The sequence below is a fragment of the Lynx canadensis genome, chromosome A3 (assembly GCF_007474595.2).
Source record: "Lynx canadensis isolate LIC74 chromosome A3, mLynCan4.pri.v2, whole genome shotgun sequence".
Taxonomy (NCBI): Eukaryota; Metazoa; Chordata; class Mammalia; order Carnivora; family Felidae; genus Lynx; species Lynx canadensis.
In genome coordinates this window covers 26,501,441-26,522,230 of record NC_044305.1, presented here as the reverse complement: position 1 = coordinate 26,522,230, position 20,790 = coordinate 26,501,441, and the positions used below count along the sequence as shown (strand labels likewise).

The 20,790-nt window shown below is 57.1% G+C and overlaps 2 protein-coding genes across 3 annotated transcripts; both read right to left on the bottom strand.

Moving 5' to 3' along the window:
* Positions 1-6,991: 6,991 nt before the first annotated feature.
* Positions 6,992-9,918, bottom strand: FOXS1 (forkhead box S1). Its single transcript, XM_030309840.1, has one exon. It carries the CDS (start codon positions 8,247-8,249, stop codon positions 7,257-7,259), a length of 993 nt encoding a protein of 330 aa, XP_030165700.1. The 5' UTR covers positions 8,250-9,918; the 3' UTR covers positions 6,992-7,256.
* Positions 9,919-10,019: 101 nt separating this feature from the next.
* On the bottom strand, positions 10,020-20,367 carry LOC115510216 (interferon regulatory factor 4-like). Of its 2 annotated transcripts, XM_030309838.1 has the most exons (8): positions 20,194-20,367; positions 15,645-15,834; positions 15,232-15,332; positions 13,593-13,698; positions 13,409-13,474; positions 12,237-12,605; positions 11,526-11,644; positions 10,020-11,047 (listed from the first exon to the last, which is right to left on the bottom strand). In XM_030309838.1, the coding sequence occupies exons 1-8, from the start codon at positions 20,365-20,367 to the stop codon at positions 10,913-10,915; spliced, it is 1,260 nt and encodes a 419-aa protein (XP_030165698.1). In that variant the 3' UTR covers positions 10,020-10,912. The 2 variants fall into 2 exon arrangements, with proteins under 2 accessions (XP_030165698.1, XP_030165699.1); XM_030309839.1 differs by lacking the exon at positions 10,020-11,047 and having other exon boundaries at positions 11,529-11,624.
* Between the last annotated feature and the right edge of the window lie 423 nt (positions 20,368-20,790).

Genomic DNA, 20,790 nt, shown 5'->3' with positions numbered 1-20,790 from the left:
AGGCTGAGCCTCGGCCACACAGCGTGATGATGAGGGATGAGTCACAGCCGTGGGGCGGGGGGTGAGGAAATGAGGTCCGGCCACAGCAGAGATCCAGGGCCTGGATCCAGCTGGGGAAACCGAGGCCAAAACCAGGAAGGCCCCTCGGCAGAGAACCCAGGCCCCTGGACTCTGGGTGCAAGTCTCAGTCTCCTCCTCTACGGTATGCAAACGACAGCCTCAGCTCTGCTCCCCACTGCTACTCCTAGGGCCATTGTGACAGTCGCAAGATGGGATAGGGTGCCCATTTACCATATTTCACAGATGAGGAAACAGGTTCAGAGAGGGCAGGTGACTTGCCCAAGACCACACAGTAAACGAACATGTCCTAGGAAGGAAGCCCACCCAGAACCGTGGAACAGGGCTGATCACTGCTTCTGTCCCTATCACCTCCTAGGAGCGCATCTTGGAAAGCTCTTTCTGATTTATCAGGGGCCCTCCTTTGTGCCTCCCCTGGTCTCTGGAGGTAAAGGATATAGACTCAACAATATGGATGGGGAAATGAGGGTTCAGAGAGATTTTGTCCCCTCCAAGGGCCACAGAGCACACTCAGAAAAAAAGCTACGGTGGCAGCCTTCAGTGTGGGGCTGAGTTTCTGCCTCTGGGCAGGCCTGGGCCCCAGCCCCATTACCACCACTAGAACCCCCATCCCCAGCAGCCTCGAAGGAAAAAGCTTCTCACCCTAGGGGCCATCCTGGTGGAGAGAGTGAATCCATGGCTCTTTGGGGCCTGCCAGCTGGAGCCAGGGCCAGGGCCAAGGCTCTGGTCTGTGATTCTTCAAGTCCCGGGTGCCAGCTGTGAGTATCCCCTAGCTGGTTGTGCCCCGCCGTAGTGCCTGGTTGTGGGTCGGTTCCTCAGGCACGGGGCCCATTACAATGCTGACGCTGTGATCTTCCCTGCAAGGTGCTTCCTGGGGCCACAGGGCCATGAGCTTCCCCTCCCTGCTCGGGGTCCTGGGCACCCCCTTGTGGGCTAAGAAGGGTTAACACCCTCAATGGAACAGCTCCTCCTGGCTGATCCCAGCCCAGAAAGCGTTCCTCCAAGACTATTTCCTGCCTCTGGGCCTTGGCCAGGCCCACAGTGACCACCCCCATGGGTCTGAGGCCGCATCTGGTTTGGATTACACCAGGCCTGGTGACGCTGCCTCTTCCTGTCTGCGTCCAGTGGCCTTGAATTCCACTGGCCACCTTGGACCCAACGGGGCAGTGGTGGGAAAAGATTCAGCCAGTGACAGGGTTGCCCGAGGGTGGGAAGCGGCCAGCGTTGGCCTGAAGGAGGTGCATACCTGCGCCGAGCTCCCATTCGTGCAGCTGCCCACACACCTGTTCCTTTCGGCACGTTAACTCTGCGATTTACTGAGCGCCAGGCACAGTACTGAGTGATTTCCATTTATGAACTCATTTCATCCTCACCCTGTGAGTGGGGGTATTTTCCTTAGGTATTTCATTCAGATGAGGCAGCTGAGGTTCAGGGAGTTTGTGGACAGGTCTCTGGGTTCCCAGCCAGTAAACAGTGGGGTCACGATGCAAAGCAGACAGTCCTACTTCTGACACATCCAATCATGTCACAGCTGTTTGTTGAGTCCCTTCTCTGAGCCTGGCCCCAAGCTAGAACCCAGAGGTGAACTGTGGGCACGGTCCCCACCCTCAGGGAGCTCACAATGTCTGGGACCCTACCAGGTGGGAGGTTGGGGGTCAGGGCGAAGCTGGAGGGCCTCAGAAGAAGACACTAACCCCCATTCTCTTCTTTTCAATGGCAGCGAGTGACATCCAAGCTGAGGGCAAATAAGGGGCAGGCCTTTTCCAGATGGCATGAGGTGGGTGTTCCAGGCAGAGGAGATCACATGTCCAAAGACCTGTAGCTAAGGGCAAGCTTGTCTTGGAGCATTCCAGTATGGCAATAGGGAGACATGGAGGGGTTTTGAGCAAAGGAGGCACAGGGCCAGATCTGTGGTTTACAAGGATCTCTGAAGCCAGGGAGGTTGGTGAGTGAGAGAGGGAGACTGGAGGCAGGGAGGCCAGAAGGAGGCTTGGCCAGGTTGGCTTGAGAGGTTAAAGAGAACTGTCAGGGACCGGAGGCAGACGCAGGTCTCATGAGCCTCTAGGGAGACAGGATGATGACAGGGAGACTGCACTCGGGTCACACAGAATGGGGTTCTAATCTACTTATTTGCCCTCTCTGAGCCTCAGTTTCCTGTCTGCAAAATGGGGTAATAATAGCACCTGCCCCCCAGAGACAGTGCATTACATGGGGTGTGTGGATAGAGCAGGTGGCATAGGCTGCTGAGCTTACTTGTTCCACAACTATTTCTTCAGCCCCTACAGTGTTCTAGACAGTGTTCTAGGTCTGGAACAGCCAGGAGACACAAATCTCTGGCCTTGGGGAACTTTATTCTAGGTGGGAGAATTCTGACCGGCAGTAGTGAATTTGGAATGCGTTGATGGGGTGGGTGGGGGCAGTGTCTGGGAAGGCTTCTCTGAGGACGTTTGAACAGAGATCGAAGGGTATTCAGGGCATATTAGTGGAGACTGTTCCCAGCAGAAGGAAGAGCAGGTACAAAGGCTGTTTGGAGTGAGAACAGGGCTGGCACGGGCAGAGCCAGACGGCACGGGCCCATGGGACGTGGGCTTTTGCTCTGAATGGGTCAGGGAGCCCCTGGGGGCTCCTCTGAGATTTAACCCAGGGCGAATGGATGAATGGGCGGGTGGCCATGACTCCATTTCTCCACTCAGCAAACCTTTATTGAGGGCCTGCTGTGTGCTAGTCACCGGGCTAGGGAAGTAGGTAAAATGAATAACGCAGACCCAACCCCTCCTCCCTGAAGCTTACATTCTAAGTCAGAGACACAATAAAAAGTGAATACGCGTAGAAATGCATAAATCCACGTTGCAACAGGTGCCTGGTGGAGGACACAAATAGGATGCAGAGATGGAGAATAATCTAGGGGCGTCTAATCAGGGGGATGAGGGGAGGCTTCTCTGAGAAGGTGATATTTAACTTGGCCTCTGGATGTTGAGAGGTCAGCCTGTGGGGAGTGAGCGTGCCAGGTGGAGGGGACGGCCAGCTTAAGGGCCTAGAAGTGGAAACGACACTCACCAGTGAGTTGGCTGTCTTCAGGAGCAGGAGGGTCAGCCTCTCATTTGTATCCAAAACAGATCAGGGCTCCCTGAGGGCTGTGGTCAGGAGGAGGCAGCCCTTGGCTTTCCAGGGGCCACCACGCAGGATTCTGGCTGTGTGACTAAATGGCCTGTTTTTAGCCTGGAACCACTTCCTTTGGCCCCACCAGCTGCCTCCCTGTCACCACCCAGTTAACCAGTGGGGAGGGAGTAGGGATTAGGCACCTCCGGATGTCGGGGGACAGAAGTTTGCCCTCCCCGCCCCCCCACCCCCAGCAAAGGAAGGGGCAGACAGACCGGGCTGAGGCCACCAGGCCCTTCAGTGGGGCTGTCTTAACTTCTGATGTCATTCTTGTTGGCTGAATTGTAATCATGGTATGTACGATGAGGCTTTGCACATACCAGTCCTGGGGGCTGAAATCATTACCCCCAGGTTACGGATGAACAAAGTGGTTCTCAGAGAGGCAAGTCCACTTGCTCAAAGTTGCACAGCAAGGAAGTGACAGAGCTGGGATGTGAACCCAGCCAGTTGGGCTCCAGAGCTCCTGCTTTTAGCCCCTGGCAGCCTGGCCTTCGGGAGTGATGGGAGCCAGTGTTGGGACAGCCTGTTTTGGCTGAAGACTGGATCGCAAGGTTCCGTATACTCGCTGCAGGCAGACATGACAGGCTGGCCGGCCCAACCTCCCCCTTTGTCCTCATCAATGTGGCAGCCTCAGAGTGGCCCGCCCTCATCAGGACAGGGTCTCCGGGCCCCTGGCTCAGGCGCTGTCTGGGGTGTGGGGAGCGTTGAGCTCTGGACAGTGGAATGCCATAAACCGGGGAAGGAAGCGGGTGGGCGAAAGAGCGGCGGGGAGATAAAATGTGGAGGGTGGAGGAGTCTGAGGAAGGCCCGGCCCTGCGGGTGGGGGTGGCGGGCTTCCCTGGGGGCGGGGAGAGCAGAGACCGGAGGACCAGCAGGTGAAGAACTTCCTGAAAGCCCCTCAGAGCTGCCAGACTTGGGCGGGAAGGGGTGGCCTCTGAAGGCACTGGGCTCCCCTTTCCTGGAACCCCACGTGACATGCACTTCTTGGTATAGAAGGGATTCAGAAATTGGGCAGGACACGCCCTTTCAGCACTGATATTCCAAGAATCTAAGCTGCTGTGATTAAAAGCTCTGGAATATTCTTAAATACCACTGATTCTACCATTTCAGAATTTGATTTAGCCTGCCTCTGCAAGGCAACTGGGCACCCTTCCCCACTCTGACCTGCTGGGGAAGAGGGGAAGGGGTCGGGATCCCCTTCTGGAGACAGACAAGCCTCCAGGAAGGAGGGTCCCTTAAGCAGAGTCACATGGGACGGCCCCTGTCCGCCAAGAGCTATACAGTTAAGGCAGCAGAGGGGTTACCTGCTCCTGCTTTGCTGCGTGGCCTTGGGCACATCACTTGCCTTCTCTGGCCTGGGTCTGGGCCATCTGTACTGAGGTGCTCTCTCTGGGTTGGCCCCCGCGTAGGCATTCTGGATCTCTGCTAAGCACTGTCCGCTCCTCCAGGTGGGGGTGGCCAGGCAGGAGCACAGGGCGTCTGTTGGTCATGGAAAGAATGTGAGGGCAGGAGGCCCAGTGGGTGGGGTCCTCCGGCTGGGCAGCAAACAGAGGGCAACATGAGATCATGGTGTCTGGGCCTCCTGGTCCAACACCTCTGGAGATGGGATCCCTTCCAGGCAGTCTCCCATGTCGGACCCTCCCCTGGGACGCAGACTCAGAGTCAGGCTGCCCTTCCTCCAGCCCCCGCTGGACAAAGGAAGTAAAATCAGGACCCAGAGCGATGGGCACGCTTCCAGAATCATAGAGGGAGTCCAAGGCAGGCACTGAGCCCCGGGTCCTGCTTGGGGATTGGAGCAGAGGGGCCTGTCTTCACTTCTTGACTATGTTGGGGGTCAGAGAGGGACGTGGAGAGAGGGCTCGTGCCCCTAGCGGATTTGTGCACCAGGGTGTGGTTGAGCCTTTTTTGCATGTTCTCCCCAGGCACACCCCCCCGCCCCCGACCCCAGTTCAGATGCTAACCTCCTCAGAGGATGGCTGGAGCAGGATGCGCAGGCCGGGGCTCCCTGCCGTTGGGCCAGCCTCCCCATCTTCCTACTAGTTCAGGACACAAGCTGGGAAGGGACTGGGGTCACCAGGTCTCCACAGGAATGCACCACAGGGAACAGTGCCCGGCAGAGGCCTCTTTCCCTGACCCAACTGAAAAAGAACTCTTACCCCCCTGAATCTGTTTGTCCCTGTCTCTGTAACTGTTTGCGCATTACACACACACACACACACACACACACCTCAGAACAAACCCACACAAGCGCCTCCTTCCCCTCTCCTCACCCATGCCTTGCACACCCAGGACTTCCCCCTACTCCTCACCCATGAGGCTGCCTAGACGTGACGAGACAGAACAAACCCTCTCTCCTTCTCCCCATTGCTAGATGGACTCCAGGCTGGGGTCCTGCGCATGTGGTGGGGAGGGCCTCCACAGCTGGCCAGGCATTTTCCCAACCCCTTCCGGTCACAGTGAGCCCCCACCCTGCAGGTCCCCCCTCCACCCTGGCGGCTCTGGAGTCTGTGGGAACCAGACAGTAGGGACTGTCCAGCCAGGCTCGCTTCCTCCCTGGCCCCAGGGGACCTGCTGACGGAGGACGGAGCAGCAGAGACTGAAATCAGCATGGCCGCCTGCCCGAGTGAGGGCCTCTGGAGGCACTGTGCCGCCTGCCCGACCAAGGGGTCTCCAGACCCCTGGGTGTCACCTTGTGGGACAGAAGACCCTCAAAGCCCCTACAGCAAATGCCGGAAAGGGGGTTTCCCCAGTATCCCTGGCCTCTCTCTTTTCTCCCTATACCCAGGATCCAGATGGGGCATTGAGGCTCCACAAGGAAGCCCTGTGCCTCAGCAAAGCTGGTATTGAAGGGTGTGGGGACACTGAGGTTTCAGGTCCCTGAGTCTGTTCCTCTGATAGGGGCCACGAATATACCCACGTCTTTTGCTTCTGCCGAGGGGGACGGCCAGAGGAGGCCAAAAGTCAGGGATCAGTCACTTCTGATCTGTATCCAGGACAGTCACACTTCCCCCATAAGAGAAATGCTTTCTTAAAGAGTCATCAGGGGGCCTTGGAGAGCTGGGGGCTCAGGGAGGTCCCCCATTCATGTGGAAAATGCAAAGGGACTGGGGTCTGCCTTTTTGAGCCTTGGGCTCCCTGTCTGTGCAAAGGGGCAAGGGTGCCTTATTGGCGTTGGCATTCCAGGATTCCAGAAAAGCCTCTCCCACCCTGGGGGTCACCACCAGCTCTCCTCCCATGTGCCACCCCTGCTTCCTCACTGCGGGTCAGGGGCTGGGGGCACAGCCACTTATTTGCCATCTGGGGTCGGAGCTAATGAGCCCCGAACTCTCTGAGCCTCAGTTTCCACCGCTGGAAAATGGGGATAACATCCCGAATTGCATAGGGTCTGGGGAAAGGATATACACAAGCCCACGGCAGAATAAATGCCACAAATGGTCACAGTTATTATGACCACTGATAATGGGGGGGTGCTGAGTCACAGAGTTTGGGGCTGGAGAATCAGCCCCTCAGGCCAGCCCATCTTCACCCCCTGCCTGGTATCTCTTGGCTACACTCCTTTTCTCTCTTCCCTATTCCCTGCTCCCCCTTCCTCCACTTTCCTGGGAAACTCCCTGAGAAAGTCCCCAGCAAGAGAAAGCCTCATATGGGACATTTCCACCCAGGATCCCCTGACTCTGCCCCGCAACCCCACAACCACAGCCACCGCACACAGAGCCAGGCGTCCCAGCCCTCAGTCCCCAACCATCCAGCAGGCTGACCATCAACATACTGCTTTTATTGGCCCTGAGAGCCACAGAGTAAATCCCACGGGGGCCCTGCCTCCCCTCTCCCTCAAGTCTGTCCAGAGGCCCTGGGGCCTGGCTGCGTGTTCGCTACTCCAATCTTGGCTTCCTGTCCCAGCTGTCGTTGGCTTGCCAGGCCCGGGTCCCTTGAGAGTGCCCCAGATCCTAGAGTCAGGCTCACCCTGGAGGGTGCAGTTGGCAGGGGCCCTGCAGGGACTGCCCGAGGCCGGGCTGGCTTCACTCAAAGAAGAACATTCCTGGTGTCCGGTATAGGCAGGGGGTCAGCCCCAATGGGTAGCTGGAACCTCCCTGGACAGAGAAGCTGCCTGCAACCCAAGGTTCCTTGGGGTCAGCTGGCAGGGGCAGCGGGGCCCGGACTGAGGCTGGAGGAGTGGGTGGTGCAGGAGAGGGGGCTGCTGAGGCCAAGAGGTGTTCAAGGCCTGGGTCAGTCCCCATGCAGAAATTCAGTGCCTGCAGCCGGCACTGGTAGCTGCTCCCAACGCCCGCCTCTGGGGTCAAGATGGGCGTAGGGGCCTTACTGAAACCCTCAGCCTCAGAGAAGCCAGCAGGAAAGCCATATGCTGGGCACGGGGAAGACGAGGGGGCCACAGGGAGCTCCCCCGGGCCTGCAGGCTTAGGTGCGGGCATCTCTTTGGGCTCCATGGGTGGCCGAGGCCTGGCGTCAGTGGTTGCAGGGCACACGGTAGCTGGCAAGGCCCCCACCAGACCCCCGAAGCTTAGGCCCTTGGGCTCTGGCAGCTCCGGCAGGAACGGGCACTGCCTGCCAGTTGTGGCGTCGGGGACTCCCGGATCCTGGCTGGTCACTCTGAGGGGTCCACGGCGTGCCTTGGCAGGGCCCTTGGCTCCCTCGGCACCTGCTCGCCGGGTGAAGCGTCGGCGTCGGCGCAGGAAGCTGCCGTGCTCAAACATGTCGTGGCAGTCGGGGTCCAGCGTCCAATAGCTGCCCTTGCCTGGCTTGCGGTCATCACGGGGCACCTTGACAAAGCACTCATTGAGTGACAGGTTGTGGCGGATGCTGTTCTGCCAGCCGGGCCGGTTGTGGCGATAGAAGGCGAAGCGGCCCATGATGTAGCGGTAAATGCCGCTGAGTGTGGCCCGCTGTCCTGGGGAGCTCTGGATGGCCATGGCAATCAGAGCTATGTAGCTGTAGGGAGGCTTGGTCGGCTCAGCCGCAGGGGCCAAGGGCCCAGGCAGGGGCTGTTGCTGCATGCTGGCCGGGCTGGCGGCGGCCGGGACCACAGAGGGGCCAGGCACTGCGTCCAAGGCTGGTTAAAAGGCTCACTGGCCCAGCCTCCCAGCCTGGAAAGGCAAAAAGGGGTGGGCCCACCAGGCTGCCCTCCCTTCCTCCCTCACCCCGCTCCCCTAAGGCCCAAGAGGGGCGGGCAGGGAGGCCAGGACTGGGAAACTGCACAGCTGCCAGGGGTGAGGAGATAGGAGGGAAGGGACTGAGACCCTCAGCCCACATGTGCTGGGGGGGGGGGGGGCGGTGGCTGCAAGGGACAGGACATGCAAACCGAGCGAGAGACAGAAACAGAAAGAGACAGAGGCAGTTAAAAACAGAGAGAAAGACACAGAGAGGTAAAGACATAACAAGAGAAACAGTGACGCACACAGCGAGCCAGAGGCAGAGACATACCTAGAGAGACGAAGGTAAGACAGAGACAGAACAGACACACAGAGCCAGACACGCACGCGCGCACACACGCTATATGGAGACAGTTAGAGTCACCGAAACAAATAAAGCTACAGAGACAGAGTGAAAGAGCAAGAGACAGAGACACAGGCACAGACACAAGATGTGTAGGGCAGAGAGACAGAGAGAGATGCACACTGATGAGAGAGACAGGAGGCAGAATCAAAGGGGCTGATCTAGAGAACTGGGAGTCCTGTGAGAAAAGCCCCAGGGGCCCTCAAGTCCCCGCCTCCAGCTCCCCTTTTCTCCTCTCCTTCTCCTTCCGGGCCTGGGGTCTCCTTTCTCCCTGCCCCAGACCCGCCCCCCTCTCCCGGCCGTGCACAGCCCTTGAGGTCACAATACTGCTGCCCTCCTAGCTCTGGGGTGTGTGAGGGGCGCGGCCCCATGGAGGCGAGGAGAACCGCCAAACCCAGTATTCTGAGCTCTGGCGCCCTCTAGTGACCACTGTGGAGAGGACGGCCATCTAGGCAGAGACCTCCCCCCACCACCCCTGCCCACCTCCAAGAGGCATTTCAAGCAAGTCCCTGACCCTGGCTGAGCCTCAGTTTCTCATCTCTAAACTGGAGCTGGCGACTCTTCAGCTGTCCATACTGTGGTGAGGATGTAACACGCCCCCTTACACGGAATCCAGCAGCCTCCAGGAGTTTAGCACAGAGTCGGGGTTTAGACCTGGCTCAGGAATGTCACTCTGGACTGAGGCTCCCCACCAGCTGCAGCCTTGCGCCAGCAAAGCCTAGAACAGTCAGGATCTAATCTTAAGGATGCTCTCCATGCTCTCCCACCCATAAGTAACCAAGTCAGAGGATACCTACTGTGTGCCACTCTCCAAGTCAGCCTCCTGACAGCTCAACTTCCCTCTCTGCATTTACTCCTTGCATTTACCAACCCTGCTCCAAAGGCCTTTCTGGCTTCTTTTGAATAGATGGGGAATCTAAGCCTCAGAAAAGTTAAGTGACTTGCCTGAGGTCACACAACTAGTGAATGACAAACCTGAGATCTGAATCCAGGTTTGAATCTAGGATTCTATAACTCCTTAACATGACCCCTTCTATAGAAGAGGAGCAGGGACAGAGGACAGTCACTGGACCGCCCCCCCCCCCCCCCCCCGGAAAACAGGCTATGGACTCCAAGAGAGTAAGGACATGCTGTTTTGTCTAGTACTGGCCTGGAACAGAGTAGGTGCTCAACCAACTTTTGTCCAATGAATAAAAACCAGTGATCCGGCTGATTTCTGTCCTTTGTCGAAGCATACAGCTCACTCCCTCCATAAAAGTGGCTTATTAATGTATCACTAAAAGAGATTTATTATGTTGCCATCTGTAGGAGAATCCCTATAAAGTCAGAAATCAAAAAAGGAAAAAAGGTCTGATATCTGGGGCAGAAAGTGACTTTACTGACAAGGCAGGATCAATTGCCTTTATGGTTGATGGGGTTCCCTCCCAATTCTCAAGGACTGCCTACAAACTGCCGTTTGCAAAAATCAGCGGGGCTTGGGGGAGGGACTGGACCCCTGCCTCCAACTTTGCCTTCTGCCTTACTGCTGTGTTTAGGGGTCCGGGTCAGTTTCGCCAAAGATGGTTATCTACTGGTGTCGATGGTTCCGTCATCAGCCCCCCATCCCCACCCCCGCCCCATTCAGGCCAAGTTTTCTGCTGTGGGACCCCTCCCCGGCCACGTAAGAATACAGACCAATGGTAGGTGGGAGGAAGGTTCTGGAAACTCAGAACCTCTCAGAGGCCAGGCAATTCTGTTACTGTCTGGCTTCATGCTAATCCCTAAGGATCTAATTGGTAATCCCAATTTGAAGCAAACCTTCTAATGAATCAGTTGCAGGTAAAACGGGCACTCAAGCAGACCACTGCAGACCTCTTGTGCTCTCAACAAGAAATGAAGTCTTGTTTCTGCCGTAACTGCTGTTTCCAGAACCTCAAGGTCGAGTTTGGTTTCCTCCTGATTTCCCAGGCCCAGCTGCTTGCCGTCTGCCCACGCGCCGCGTTCCAGGGCTGCGTCTCTGCGGCGGGGAGGTTGAAGGGCAGGGATCTGCTTCCGCTGTCCCCACCGACCTGGGCGATGAGTGGGGGGCAGTCCCAAGTCCACTGGCTCTTTGGGCAGGTCTGGGATGGGGTCCGCTGGTGGGGAGGTGCTGACTTCGGAGGGGAGGAGGGGAGGAAGTGACCCCTTAGTGCTGACTCAGCTGTGGCAGCAGGTGAGTGATACCACCGGAGATGTGGGGCTGGGGACCCGCCTTGGCCGTGGCACCGTGGTAGTGGCGCTTCCAGTGCAGGAAGAGCTCGCGGGCGAAGACGGGCTCCACCTGCAGGGGGCGTGGGGCAGGGGGGGGGCAATGAGCCAACTGTCTCTGTTAGCGCCCCCTACATTCCGGTGGGAAGTCACAGACCTAGTGTCAGTCCTGACCCCACCGGCATTTTATTATTTTTTTTAGTGTTTGTTTATTTTTGAGAGAGACAGGTAGAACGAGCGCGCAAGAGCGAGAGAGGGGCAGAGAGAGAGAGAGAGAAAGGGAGACAGAGGATCTGAAGCAGGCTCCACGCAGACAGCGGAGAGCCTGATGTGGGGCTCCAACTCATGAACTGTGAGATCTTGATCTGAGCTGAATTCTATCACTTTAACCGACAGAGCCGACCTCCGGGCGCCCCACCCCACCGGCATTTTACATGCAGGGTCTTACAGATCAGAGGGTCATCAGGTCAGGAGCTGAGTACTGGAGGAAATCGGTAAGGGGCTGTTTGGAGGCGACTGGAGGGTGTGATTCTTCGCTGGAGGTGACTCACGTGGGCCATGATGAGTCGCTCCTCGGGCTGGTCTGGGGGCCCTGGGTACTCCTCGCCAAAGCACAGACGGATCTGGTATTCAGGTTCCTGGTGGCCATCCTGCAGGTGGGCGCGCAGTTCTACAGGGACCAAGACTGGAGGCTTGGGAATCCCACCTAGTGCCCACCTTGCGCTCATATCCCATGGCCATGTCCTATAAGGCCTCATTCCCATTGTGTGCCCATGCCCTGTGCCCACTTCCTCGTCCCTATACCCGCCTCATGTCCCACGTCTGTGCCCACTTCCAGTGCTCATGCCCTGTGCCTTGTGCTCCTGTGCTCACTGTCACACCTTTATGTCCACCCCATGCCCACTGCCATTCACCTGTGCCTATCTTGTGCCCAGTGCCCAGCCTATGCTTTGCGCCCTATGCCAATACATGTGCCCAAGTCTTATGCTTATGCCCCACACCCAATGCCCCAAACCGTCCCGTGCCTACATTCCCCATAAGCCTATGTCCACATCTGTGCCCAAGTCCCCCCCCCACCCCGCCTATAATTCGTTCCCACTCCCAGTGTTTATGTGTCACATCCCTTGTTTCAATGCCCATCCCAAGCCCAGAATCCCATTCCCCTGCGCTCACATCCTGTGTGCCCACTCGCCGCTGTCCACGCCCCTTCTGCCCAGCCACTCTGTCCCAAGCTGCCCGCGGCCCCACCGTCGCGCTCTTACCCTCGAGGAAGCGGCGCGTGTCGAGCAGCTGGCAGGTGCGCTCGCGCTCCAGCTTGTTGGGCTGCGCGCGGTGCGGGGCGAGCGGGCCGCGCCAGTACACGCGGCCCCGGCACAGGCGCTTGGCGAACACGCCCTCGGGGGCCACCCACAGCAGCACGCCGCGTTCCAGGTGTCGCAGCAGGCGCTGCAGCACGCGGGCGCCGGGCGGCGGCTCGGGGAAGCCGACCTGCGCGACGCGCGGTGGCGGCCCCAGCAGGCGCTCGGCCGCGTTGACTGCCTCGGGGCTCAGGCGGCAGCCCTCGGCCGTGAGCGAGGTGGCCTCCCGCACCAGCTCCGCGCCGTAGAACAGCCGCACGTGCAGCCAGCAATCTGCGGGGCGGGCGGAGGGGGCGCGCCGGGGCGTTGGAGGCGCCCGGCACCGCACGCCCTACTCCCCTCCCCCTCCCCCGCGCCAACAGGGCAGGGGAGCCCCCCCCCCCCCAAGGCCCCTCCGGCCCACACCTGGGGAAGTTTTGGTGCTCCCTCCGGATAAATGATGATGATGATTCTAGTAGTAGCAGTAGTAGGACTGGCACCAGTTAAATGGCAGCAGCTTCCAGTATAAATGAACTGGTAGCTCGAGCTCCACGGTCAAAAGCACGGGGGCCATCTACTGGGGTACAACTACATGGCCATCTACATGGTACACCTGGGGCAATGTACCATGACACTGGGGCCTTTCCAGTCCTAACCGCTGGTAGTCTAGGAGCTTCTTAGCTCCTACTTTAATACTGATAGAAACAACACTCCATACGAGGGGCCAGTGGGATGCTCAATGGTTAAGGCTGGGGGGTCTGCAGCCAGGCCTTTGCATTCTGATCCCCTCACTGCTACTTAGCAGCTGTGACCCCACAGTAACCTTCCCAGGACTCCTCACTGTCTGATTTGGGGCAAGGTTCTTAACCTTGGAGTGCGTTTCTGCATCTGTAAAGTGGGGACGATGGCAATATCTATCTCACAGGCTGTGGGGAGAGCTTAGAAAGATGCCTGGCATAAACTGAGCCCTCAGCGGGCATGAGCTATTGTTGTTATCCGGGCTGGGTGCTTTGGGTGAAGGGGCCTAGTTGGCCTCACACCTTGGCCCTCCCCACTTCTGGGCACCTGCCTGAGGGGAAGGCCTTCAGATTCCTTACCGGGGTTGCTGAAGTCCTCAGAGGGTGATGGGCTCCAGCGGTGTGTGGGGTCCTGCGCCTGGTACCCTAGGGAAGGAGGGGAAGCAGCCAGGCACAACTTGCCCTGGGTCCCTCGACCCCTGAATCAAGATCCTGGAGGAGGCCAGGGAGGAAGTAAGGGCAGGCGAGGAGATCCGGTCCTTACTGTGGTCAGCCAGAGGGCCTGGGACAGCTGGTGGCAGGGAGCCCTGCTGGGCCAGCCTGGGGGGGCCCTCCTTGTCCTTATCCTCTGTGGTTGATCTGGAGCCATCCTGGCCATTGGGAGAGAGGGTCATGAGGGTGGGAGAGGAGACTGTGGGTCACCGGAGTTCCCAGACTGTGCTCGCTGGGGCAGAGGGAAGTCTGGGCAGACTGAGGCCAGTGGGGTTGATAGAGACTTTGAGGTTTCAGAGCTCAAGACCCTTTCCCTCATAGAAGTAAAGAGAGTCGATGGAGGTTATGGGGTCAGAGGTGAAGCTCACTGTGCTAGGGAGAGACATGTGAGGACAGAGTGAGCAGGTAGGGGACAGACGTGATAGAGATGGGGACAGAGGTGGCAGAGATGGGTACAGAAGGGATAGAGATGGGGACAGAGGTGGCAGAGATTAGAGGACAGACATGATAGAGATGGGGACAGAGGTGACAAAGATGGAGACAGAGGTGATAGACATGGGACAGAGGTGGCAGAGATGAGGGGACAGAGGTGACAGAGGTGGGGACAGACGTGATGGAGATGGGGACAGAAGTGACAGACATGGAAACAGGTGGCAGAGATGAGGGGACAGAGGTGACAGAGGTGGGGACAGACATGATAGAGATGGGGACAGAGTGATAGAGATGGGGACAGAGGTGATAGAGATGGAAACAGAGGTGATAGACATGGGGACAGAGGTGGCAGAGATGAGGGGACAGAATTGACAGAGGTGGGGACAGAGGTGATAGAGATGGGGACAGAAGTAGCAGAGATTAGAGGACAGAGGAGATAGAGGTGGGGACAGAGGTGATAGACATGGGACAGAGATGGCAGAGATGAGGGGACAGAGGTGACAGAGGTGGGGACAGACATGATAGAGATGGGGACAGAAGTGATAGAGATGGAGACAGAGGTGATAGACATGGGACAGAGGTGGCAGAGATGAGGGGACAGAGGTGACAGAGGTGAGGACAGAGGTGATACAGATGGGGACAGAAGTGATAAAGATGAGGACAGAGGTGACAGACATGGGGATAGAGGTGGCAGAGATGAGGTGACAGAGGTGGGGACAGAGGTGATAGAGATGGGGACAGAAGTAGCAGAGATTAGAGGACAGAGGAGATAGAGGTGGGGACAGAGGTGATAGACATGGGGACAGAAGTGGCAGAGATGAGGGGACAGAGGTGACAGAGGTGGGGACAGACATGATAGAGTGGGGACAGAGGTGATAGAGATGGGGACAGAGGTGATAGACATGGAGACAGAGGTGATAGACATGGAGACAGGTGGCAGAGATGAGGGGACAGAGGTGATGGAGATGGGGACAGAGGCGAGAGTGATGACAGGGGCGAGGGGTGAATTTGGAGGAAACAGGGCGGATGCAGCCGGCCGTGGAGCCGCAGACGTTGGAGGCGAAGGGAAGGGGCCGGTGGGGCTGAGGGTGGCGGTAGAGGTGGAGCAGAGGTAAGAAGAGGTCGAGCTGGCAGGAGAGACAGGGATGGTGACGAGGCAGCAGCTGGAGAAGAGGACAGGACAGACGACAGTGCCAGAGAGCACCGAGGGCAGAGGTGACTGAGCTGGCAAGGCTGCAGGGGCTGGCAGGACAACTGGCCTGGTCTGTCCCGTGGGCCACCAGCTCCGTCACATCTCCAGGGGGCTCCTGCCGGCTCCGGAGGATGTTCTTCTTCCCAGGCGGGGCGCAAGTCCTGGCCACTGGATAGAGCAAGAACAGCCTGTTGTTTCCCGGGCCTCAAGGGGAGCCCCCAACAGAGGAGCTCCCACACAAGAGTACCCCAGCTCATGGCGTGATCCCAGGCAGGGCCCACTTCTCTCCAGGCCTCAGTTTCCTCCTAATCCCTTCTAATGGGAAGATAAACCAAGAAGGTCTATGGGTCCTTCTTCGTTTACCAGCGCAGGAGTTTAAGCTCCATAAGCCCACCGTTTCCCAGTTTACAGATGGGCAGGGTAGGGTCCTTATTGCCCAGAGAGCCATCCTCAGTCACTACCTCCGGGGCAGGATCATACCTGGGCCATGGGCACTGCCGGACACAATCCGGTAGACCTTGTAGGGGTCGGAGATGTCCAGCTGGCTGCGCTCACGCACCTCACAGAAGTCAGCACTCTTGTTGAGGGCACAGCGGAGCCGGGTCTTCCATGTGGGGGGGTCCTCCTTGTCAATGCCCTCTAGGTGCCTGCCCTTGTGTATGGCCCAGGCCTGGGAACGAGCAGGGGCACGTGGGGAGGAATAGCCTGGAAGAGGGGGCTGCTGCCGTGCGGATGAATGAGGGTGTACCGTGCCTCTCACCCTTCTCTCTCTCCCTCCAAGCCTCTCTCTGCCCCTTCATCCTTTTCACTGTTCTTCCCCCCCTCCCTCCAACACATATTCCTCGAGCTCCTACTGTGTGCCAGGCCTGAGCCAGGAGCTGGAGACCAAATGGGGAACCAGACTGACGTGGTCCCTGCTCTCCAGGAACTCAAGTCTAATGAGAGAAAACAGCTTCAGACAGCCAAGCAGGAATCATTATATTTCAAGTGATGGATTATGATCAATTTTTAAAAATAGGATGATGGGATAGAAAATAATGGCAGTGATGTGCTACCTGGAAAACCAGAAAACTAAATCCTTACCTCTTGCGACATACAGAGTGGATGCCAGATGGTTAGAAAACCAAAGGTTAGAGGAGAAACTGGGAGCTCGTGGAAGATAATGTGGGAGAAACTCTTGTAGGGGCAGAGAATAGCATCCTCAACAATTTCAAAGGCGGGGACCAGAAGGCAAAACATTTACAATGTCTGAAACCGGCAAGGGGCTAATTTTAGAATATACAAGGAACTTTGCAAACCAACAGGAAACAGAGAGCATCCCCTAAAGAAAAAGTTCTTATCAAAGGGCAAGCCCGGGTGGTTTAGGGAGGAGGAAACCAGAAGCCCGTGAGCATATGAGAATGTACTTAAACTCATTAGTGTCACAGAGATGCAAATAGAAATGTGAGCTATCACCCACAAGCCGACAAAATTTAGTGAGTTGGATAATGCCAGAAGGTGGTGGGGATACAGAAGGTGGTGGGCCTGGGATAGTGCAGAACTTCTGGATGGTAATCAGGCATGCCTAGTCAAATGAAGTCTAAATATACCCTGTGAGCAGAATTTCTGATTCCAAAGGAATGCTCACAGAGGCTCATGAGGAGACCCGGGCAAGGATATTCACGACAGCGTTGACTCTGGTCCTGGAAAGCAAACTCATATCCACCCTTGGGAAAGCGGGCTGGGGGTGTGTGTCATGGTACCCAACAGAGAGTCTGTGCAGCATCTAGAAGCATCTAGGAGCAATAAATTAGATGCACAGGGAACAAGAATAAGTCTTCAGCGCATGATCCGGAGCAAAAAAAAAAAAAAAAAAAAAAGAGTAAGGCACAGAATGAGATCTATAGACCACATGAAGTGTATATGGTAAGAACACACACAAAACAGCAATGCCCACTCTGCAAGAAACCGTGCAGACCAAAGATATTCGTTATACACATTAGAGTGAGTGACTCTTGTGGTGGAGGCATTAAATAAATAAATAAATAAATGAGGGGTTACTTTAGAAGGGTTGTCAGAAATGCCTCCAGAAGGAAGTAGCATTTGAGCTGAAGCCTGAGTGCAAAGGATGGAGTCCGACAAAGAACTGGGGGGAGGGTGGTCTGGGTAGAAGAACAGCAAGTGCAAAGGTCCTGAGGTGGGAAGAGGCTGACAGATGCAAGCAAGGCCGGTGTGGCTGGAGCAGAGGAGCCACAGGGGAGGGCAGTGGGAGATGTATTACTTGCCCTGGTCACATTCAGGGCTGGGGGGTTTTAACTGATGAATCCCATTCACTCGTTACCCCCAGAGGTTCCAGGCCTGGTGGGGAAACGGACACCAAACAGAAAAGCCAGCGCCTGTGTTGGTGCCACTTGCCCGTGGGGAGAGCTTTCAGGCTTGATTTTGTTGTCGGCAAACGGTGCCCAGAATACCTAACCTCGTGTGGTTGTGAGGGGTATAGAATGAGTGGTCTACGTAAGGTGCTTTGCAAGGTGCCTGGCACACAGTCCGTGCTTATTTATTGCAGTTTTGTTTTTCATTCTATTAAGGACATAACTGAAAGTTGGCCTGGGCACAGGGCACAGAGTGCTATCACCACGATGAAAGAGGGGCCTTTGTTGTGTTCGCTGTTGTGACCCCCACACCTGGAGCGACCTTGTTCGGCCTCGGCTGGGAACGTGCGTGTCTGGGGGCTCAAATGTTTCACCATTCTGCACATGCCTGTGGGCCACAGAAGTGCCTTGAGTATTGATTTTGGCCTTGCCAATACATGTTAACGAATAAGCCAACTGGCAAATGCAGAATCCATGACTAATGAGGATCAACGGGCCCGTGGTGGGGAAAGGGGAAGAGGAACTAAGAAAGAAGAGACAGATTGAAGCTGGAGCACGGAGATTCTCAAAGGCCAAACTTTATCCCCTGCGCTTAGGGGCACAGGAAGGTGTGAAGCCAGGGGATCCCTTGTGTGGGTCAGCGGTGGATTGAGGGAAGGGGAGGGCAGCCCTCAGAATCTCTCTCCTCTCCGGGGCCCCTGGGTGGCTCAGTTGGTTGAGCGACCAACTCTTGGTTTCGGCTCAGGTCACGATCTCGCGTTTCATGGGTTCGAGCCACACATGCATCAGCGGAGCCTGCTTGGGATTTCTCTCTCTCTCTCTCTGCCCCTCCCCCCGCTCTCTCTCTCTCTCTCTCTGTCTCTCTGAAAATGAATAAATAAACTTAAAAATTAAAAAAAAAAAAGAATCTCCCTTCTCTGAACAGCCCATGTAACCACCTGTTCAACAGCTCTGTGGGCCAGTCACTGCACTCAGTGTCATTCCCCTCGAGTAGCTGGAGGCAGTCTGCTAGAGAAGACAGACTCATACAAGGCACTTATGATGCACAGGGAAAGTTCCTCCAGTGGAGGAAGCAGAAGGAATCAGAGATGGCTGGGGGAAACCATTGAGCTGGATAGATGCATTCAACAGACGAATGCATCAGGGAAGGTTCTGGATGTTTAAGCTGAGCACATGGGAGTTGGCCAGGAGTAGGGGGAGAGGAGAGGGTGTTCCAGGTAGGAGCAACAGCAAGTGCAAAGGTCTAATAGTGAGAGAGACATGAAGCATTTAGAAACTGAAAGAACTGTCAGGCCTCCCCTAAAGCTGGGGAGGGCGGGGTGGGGAGAGATGAGGTCAGGGAGGAGCAGTTCATGCGGTGCTTTGAAGCCTCCGTAAGGAGTTGGGACTTTATCACAAGAGCAATGGGGAGCTATGGCAGGATTCTGAGTAGGGGAGCGTCAAGGCAAGATTTACATTTAGGAAGATCTCTCTGGATGACTGAGGGGAGAGCTGAGAGGCAGGGGGAAGCAGGGAGCTCTGTGAGGTCACCCCACAATGGTCCTGCTGAGAGACGGTGGGAATGGGTCCAAGCAGACAATTGCAGAGAAGCTTTTGTAGGAAGATCCAGCAGACCTGGTGATGGAGTGCAATGAGATTGGAAGAGAGGGGAAAGGCCAGGGTCAGGTGCCTGGTTCTGGGGTCTGGGTGACAATCGGGGCCATCTTCCACTTGGGGAAACGCCGAAGTTTGTCGAGGCGAGCTGACAAGTGTGGTACTGAGGATACGCTGAGTTTGAGAGTTCTGGGGGCCATTAGACCAGCACACCTGGGGCTTGGAGGGGAGGCTGGAAACTGTAGGGCTCATGCTAAGGCTGTGTGGAGGGGGAGAGGGGGATGAGCAGGGAGGTCCTGGAGCCAGCGCTGAGAGCACCAAAAGATGAGGGGGTGGGTGGATGCTGAGGAAGAGGAGTCGCAAGGTCGGAGGAGGAAAACGGAGCAGGGGGTTGATGGGGGCAGATTCTGGAAACCAAGTGCCACTGTTTCAAGGAAGAAGGGTCCACCAGGCCCAAACTCACCCAGGCATCAAAGATGACGGTGATGGCATCCTTGGATTTGGCAACTAGTGACGTTAGCAAGGGTGGGGGGGAGCCAGACGGGGGGGGGGGGGGGGGGGAGCTATGAGTGAGGGAGTTGATGACCAGGAACTTCTTTCCAGGCCCTTCATCCTATGAAAGGAGAGGGGAGGCCTGAGAATTGGGAGCTGCAGGTGGCTGTGGGGGTTGGGGTGGCGGCGGCTCTTGCTTATTGCTCAGGAGAGAGATCCCAGAGTTGAAATGTTGATAGGAAGGAGGCAGTTTGGAGGAAGTTAATGATGACTGAAGCAAGTGAGGGAGGGCATCCCTGGAGGAGGTCACTGGGGTGGGGAAGCACAGAAAATGTCCTCAGGCTGCTGGGATTGGTTTGTGGGGGGGAGTTGGAATCCCCTTGGGTGGCATCTAACTTCCCCCTGGAGAGGGAGGAGAGCTCTCCCTGGGGGAGGTGGGGACGGGGCAGGTCTTGCAGCTCTGGCTGATTCTGTTTTAAGAGGGCGTCAGAGGGTCTCTCCTATATGCGGAACACTACCGCAACCTAGAGACCGCTGCGCATAAGGGGAGCGAGTGGCTCCAGGTCGGCGTCCCGCGGCTCCCGCCCCCTTACCCTGAAGAGCGCCGCGTCCTGCTGCGCCTGGTAGCCTTGCTGGGCCGCGTGTTTCCAGGGGATGCGGAAGAGGGTCTTCCCTGCGTCCTCCCAGCGCAACCCCGCATAGCGCCCGCTCTCGATCTGCGCCACCAGCCAGTCGCGGAGGCGCTGGGGACCCCCGGCCCCCGCCATCGGTCGCCTGCCGTCGGGGACCTGCCTCTCCTCCCTCCGCCAGGGGTCGCCGGCCATCCGAGCCGCCGTGCGCCGGAGGGGCCAGGTCCCGGGGAGAGCGGGACCCCAGCGCGACAGTGGATCGCGAAGCCACCTGGGTGGCGCGCGGAGGCGGCGAAAGTGAAAGTTCTGGAAAGACGAGTTTCGCTTTCCTTTCTGCCCCCCTCACCCGGGAAGCCTTATCCTTTCGCCCTTCCCTGTGGTAGCCTGGCGGCGCCGAGGGGGCAGAGGCACGGTGAGACGCCAAGATCCATTGGAAGGTAGGGGGTGGGTAGCCCGGGATATGTCCGTCCCCAGAGTGGACGGGCACCCAGAGGCGTCCCTTGCCCCGCCCGTGCACCTGTTTTCTGTTCTTCCCAGCCTACGGGACCTAGACTTTAGAGG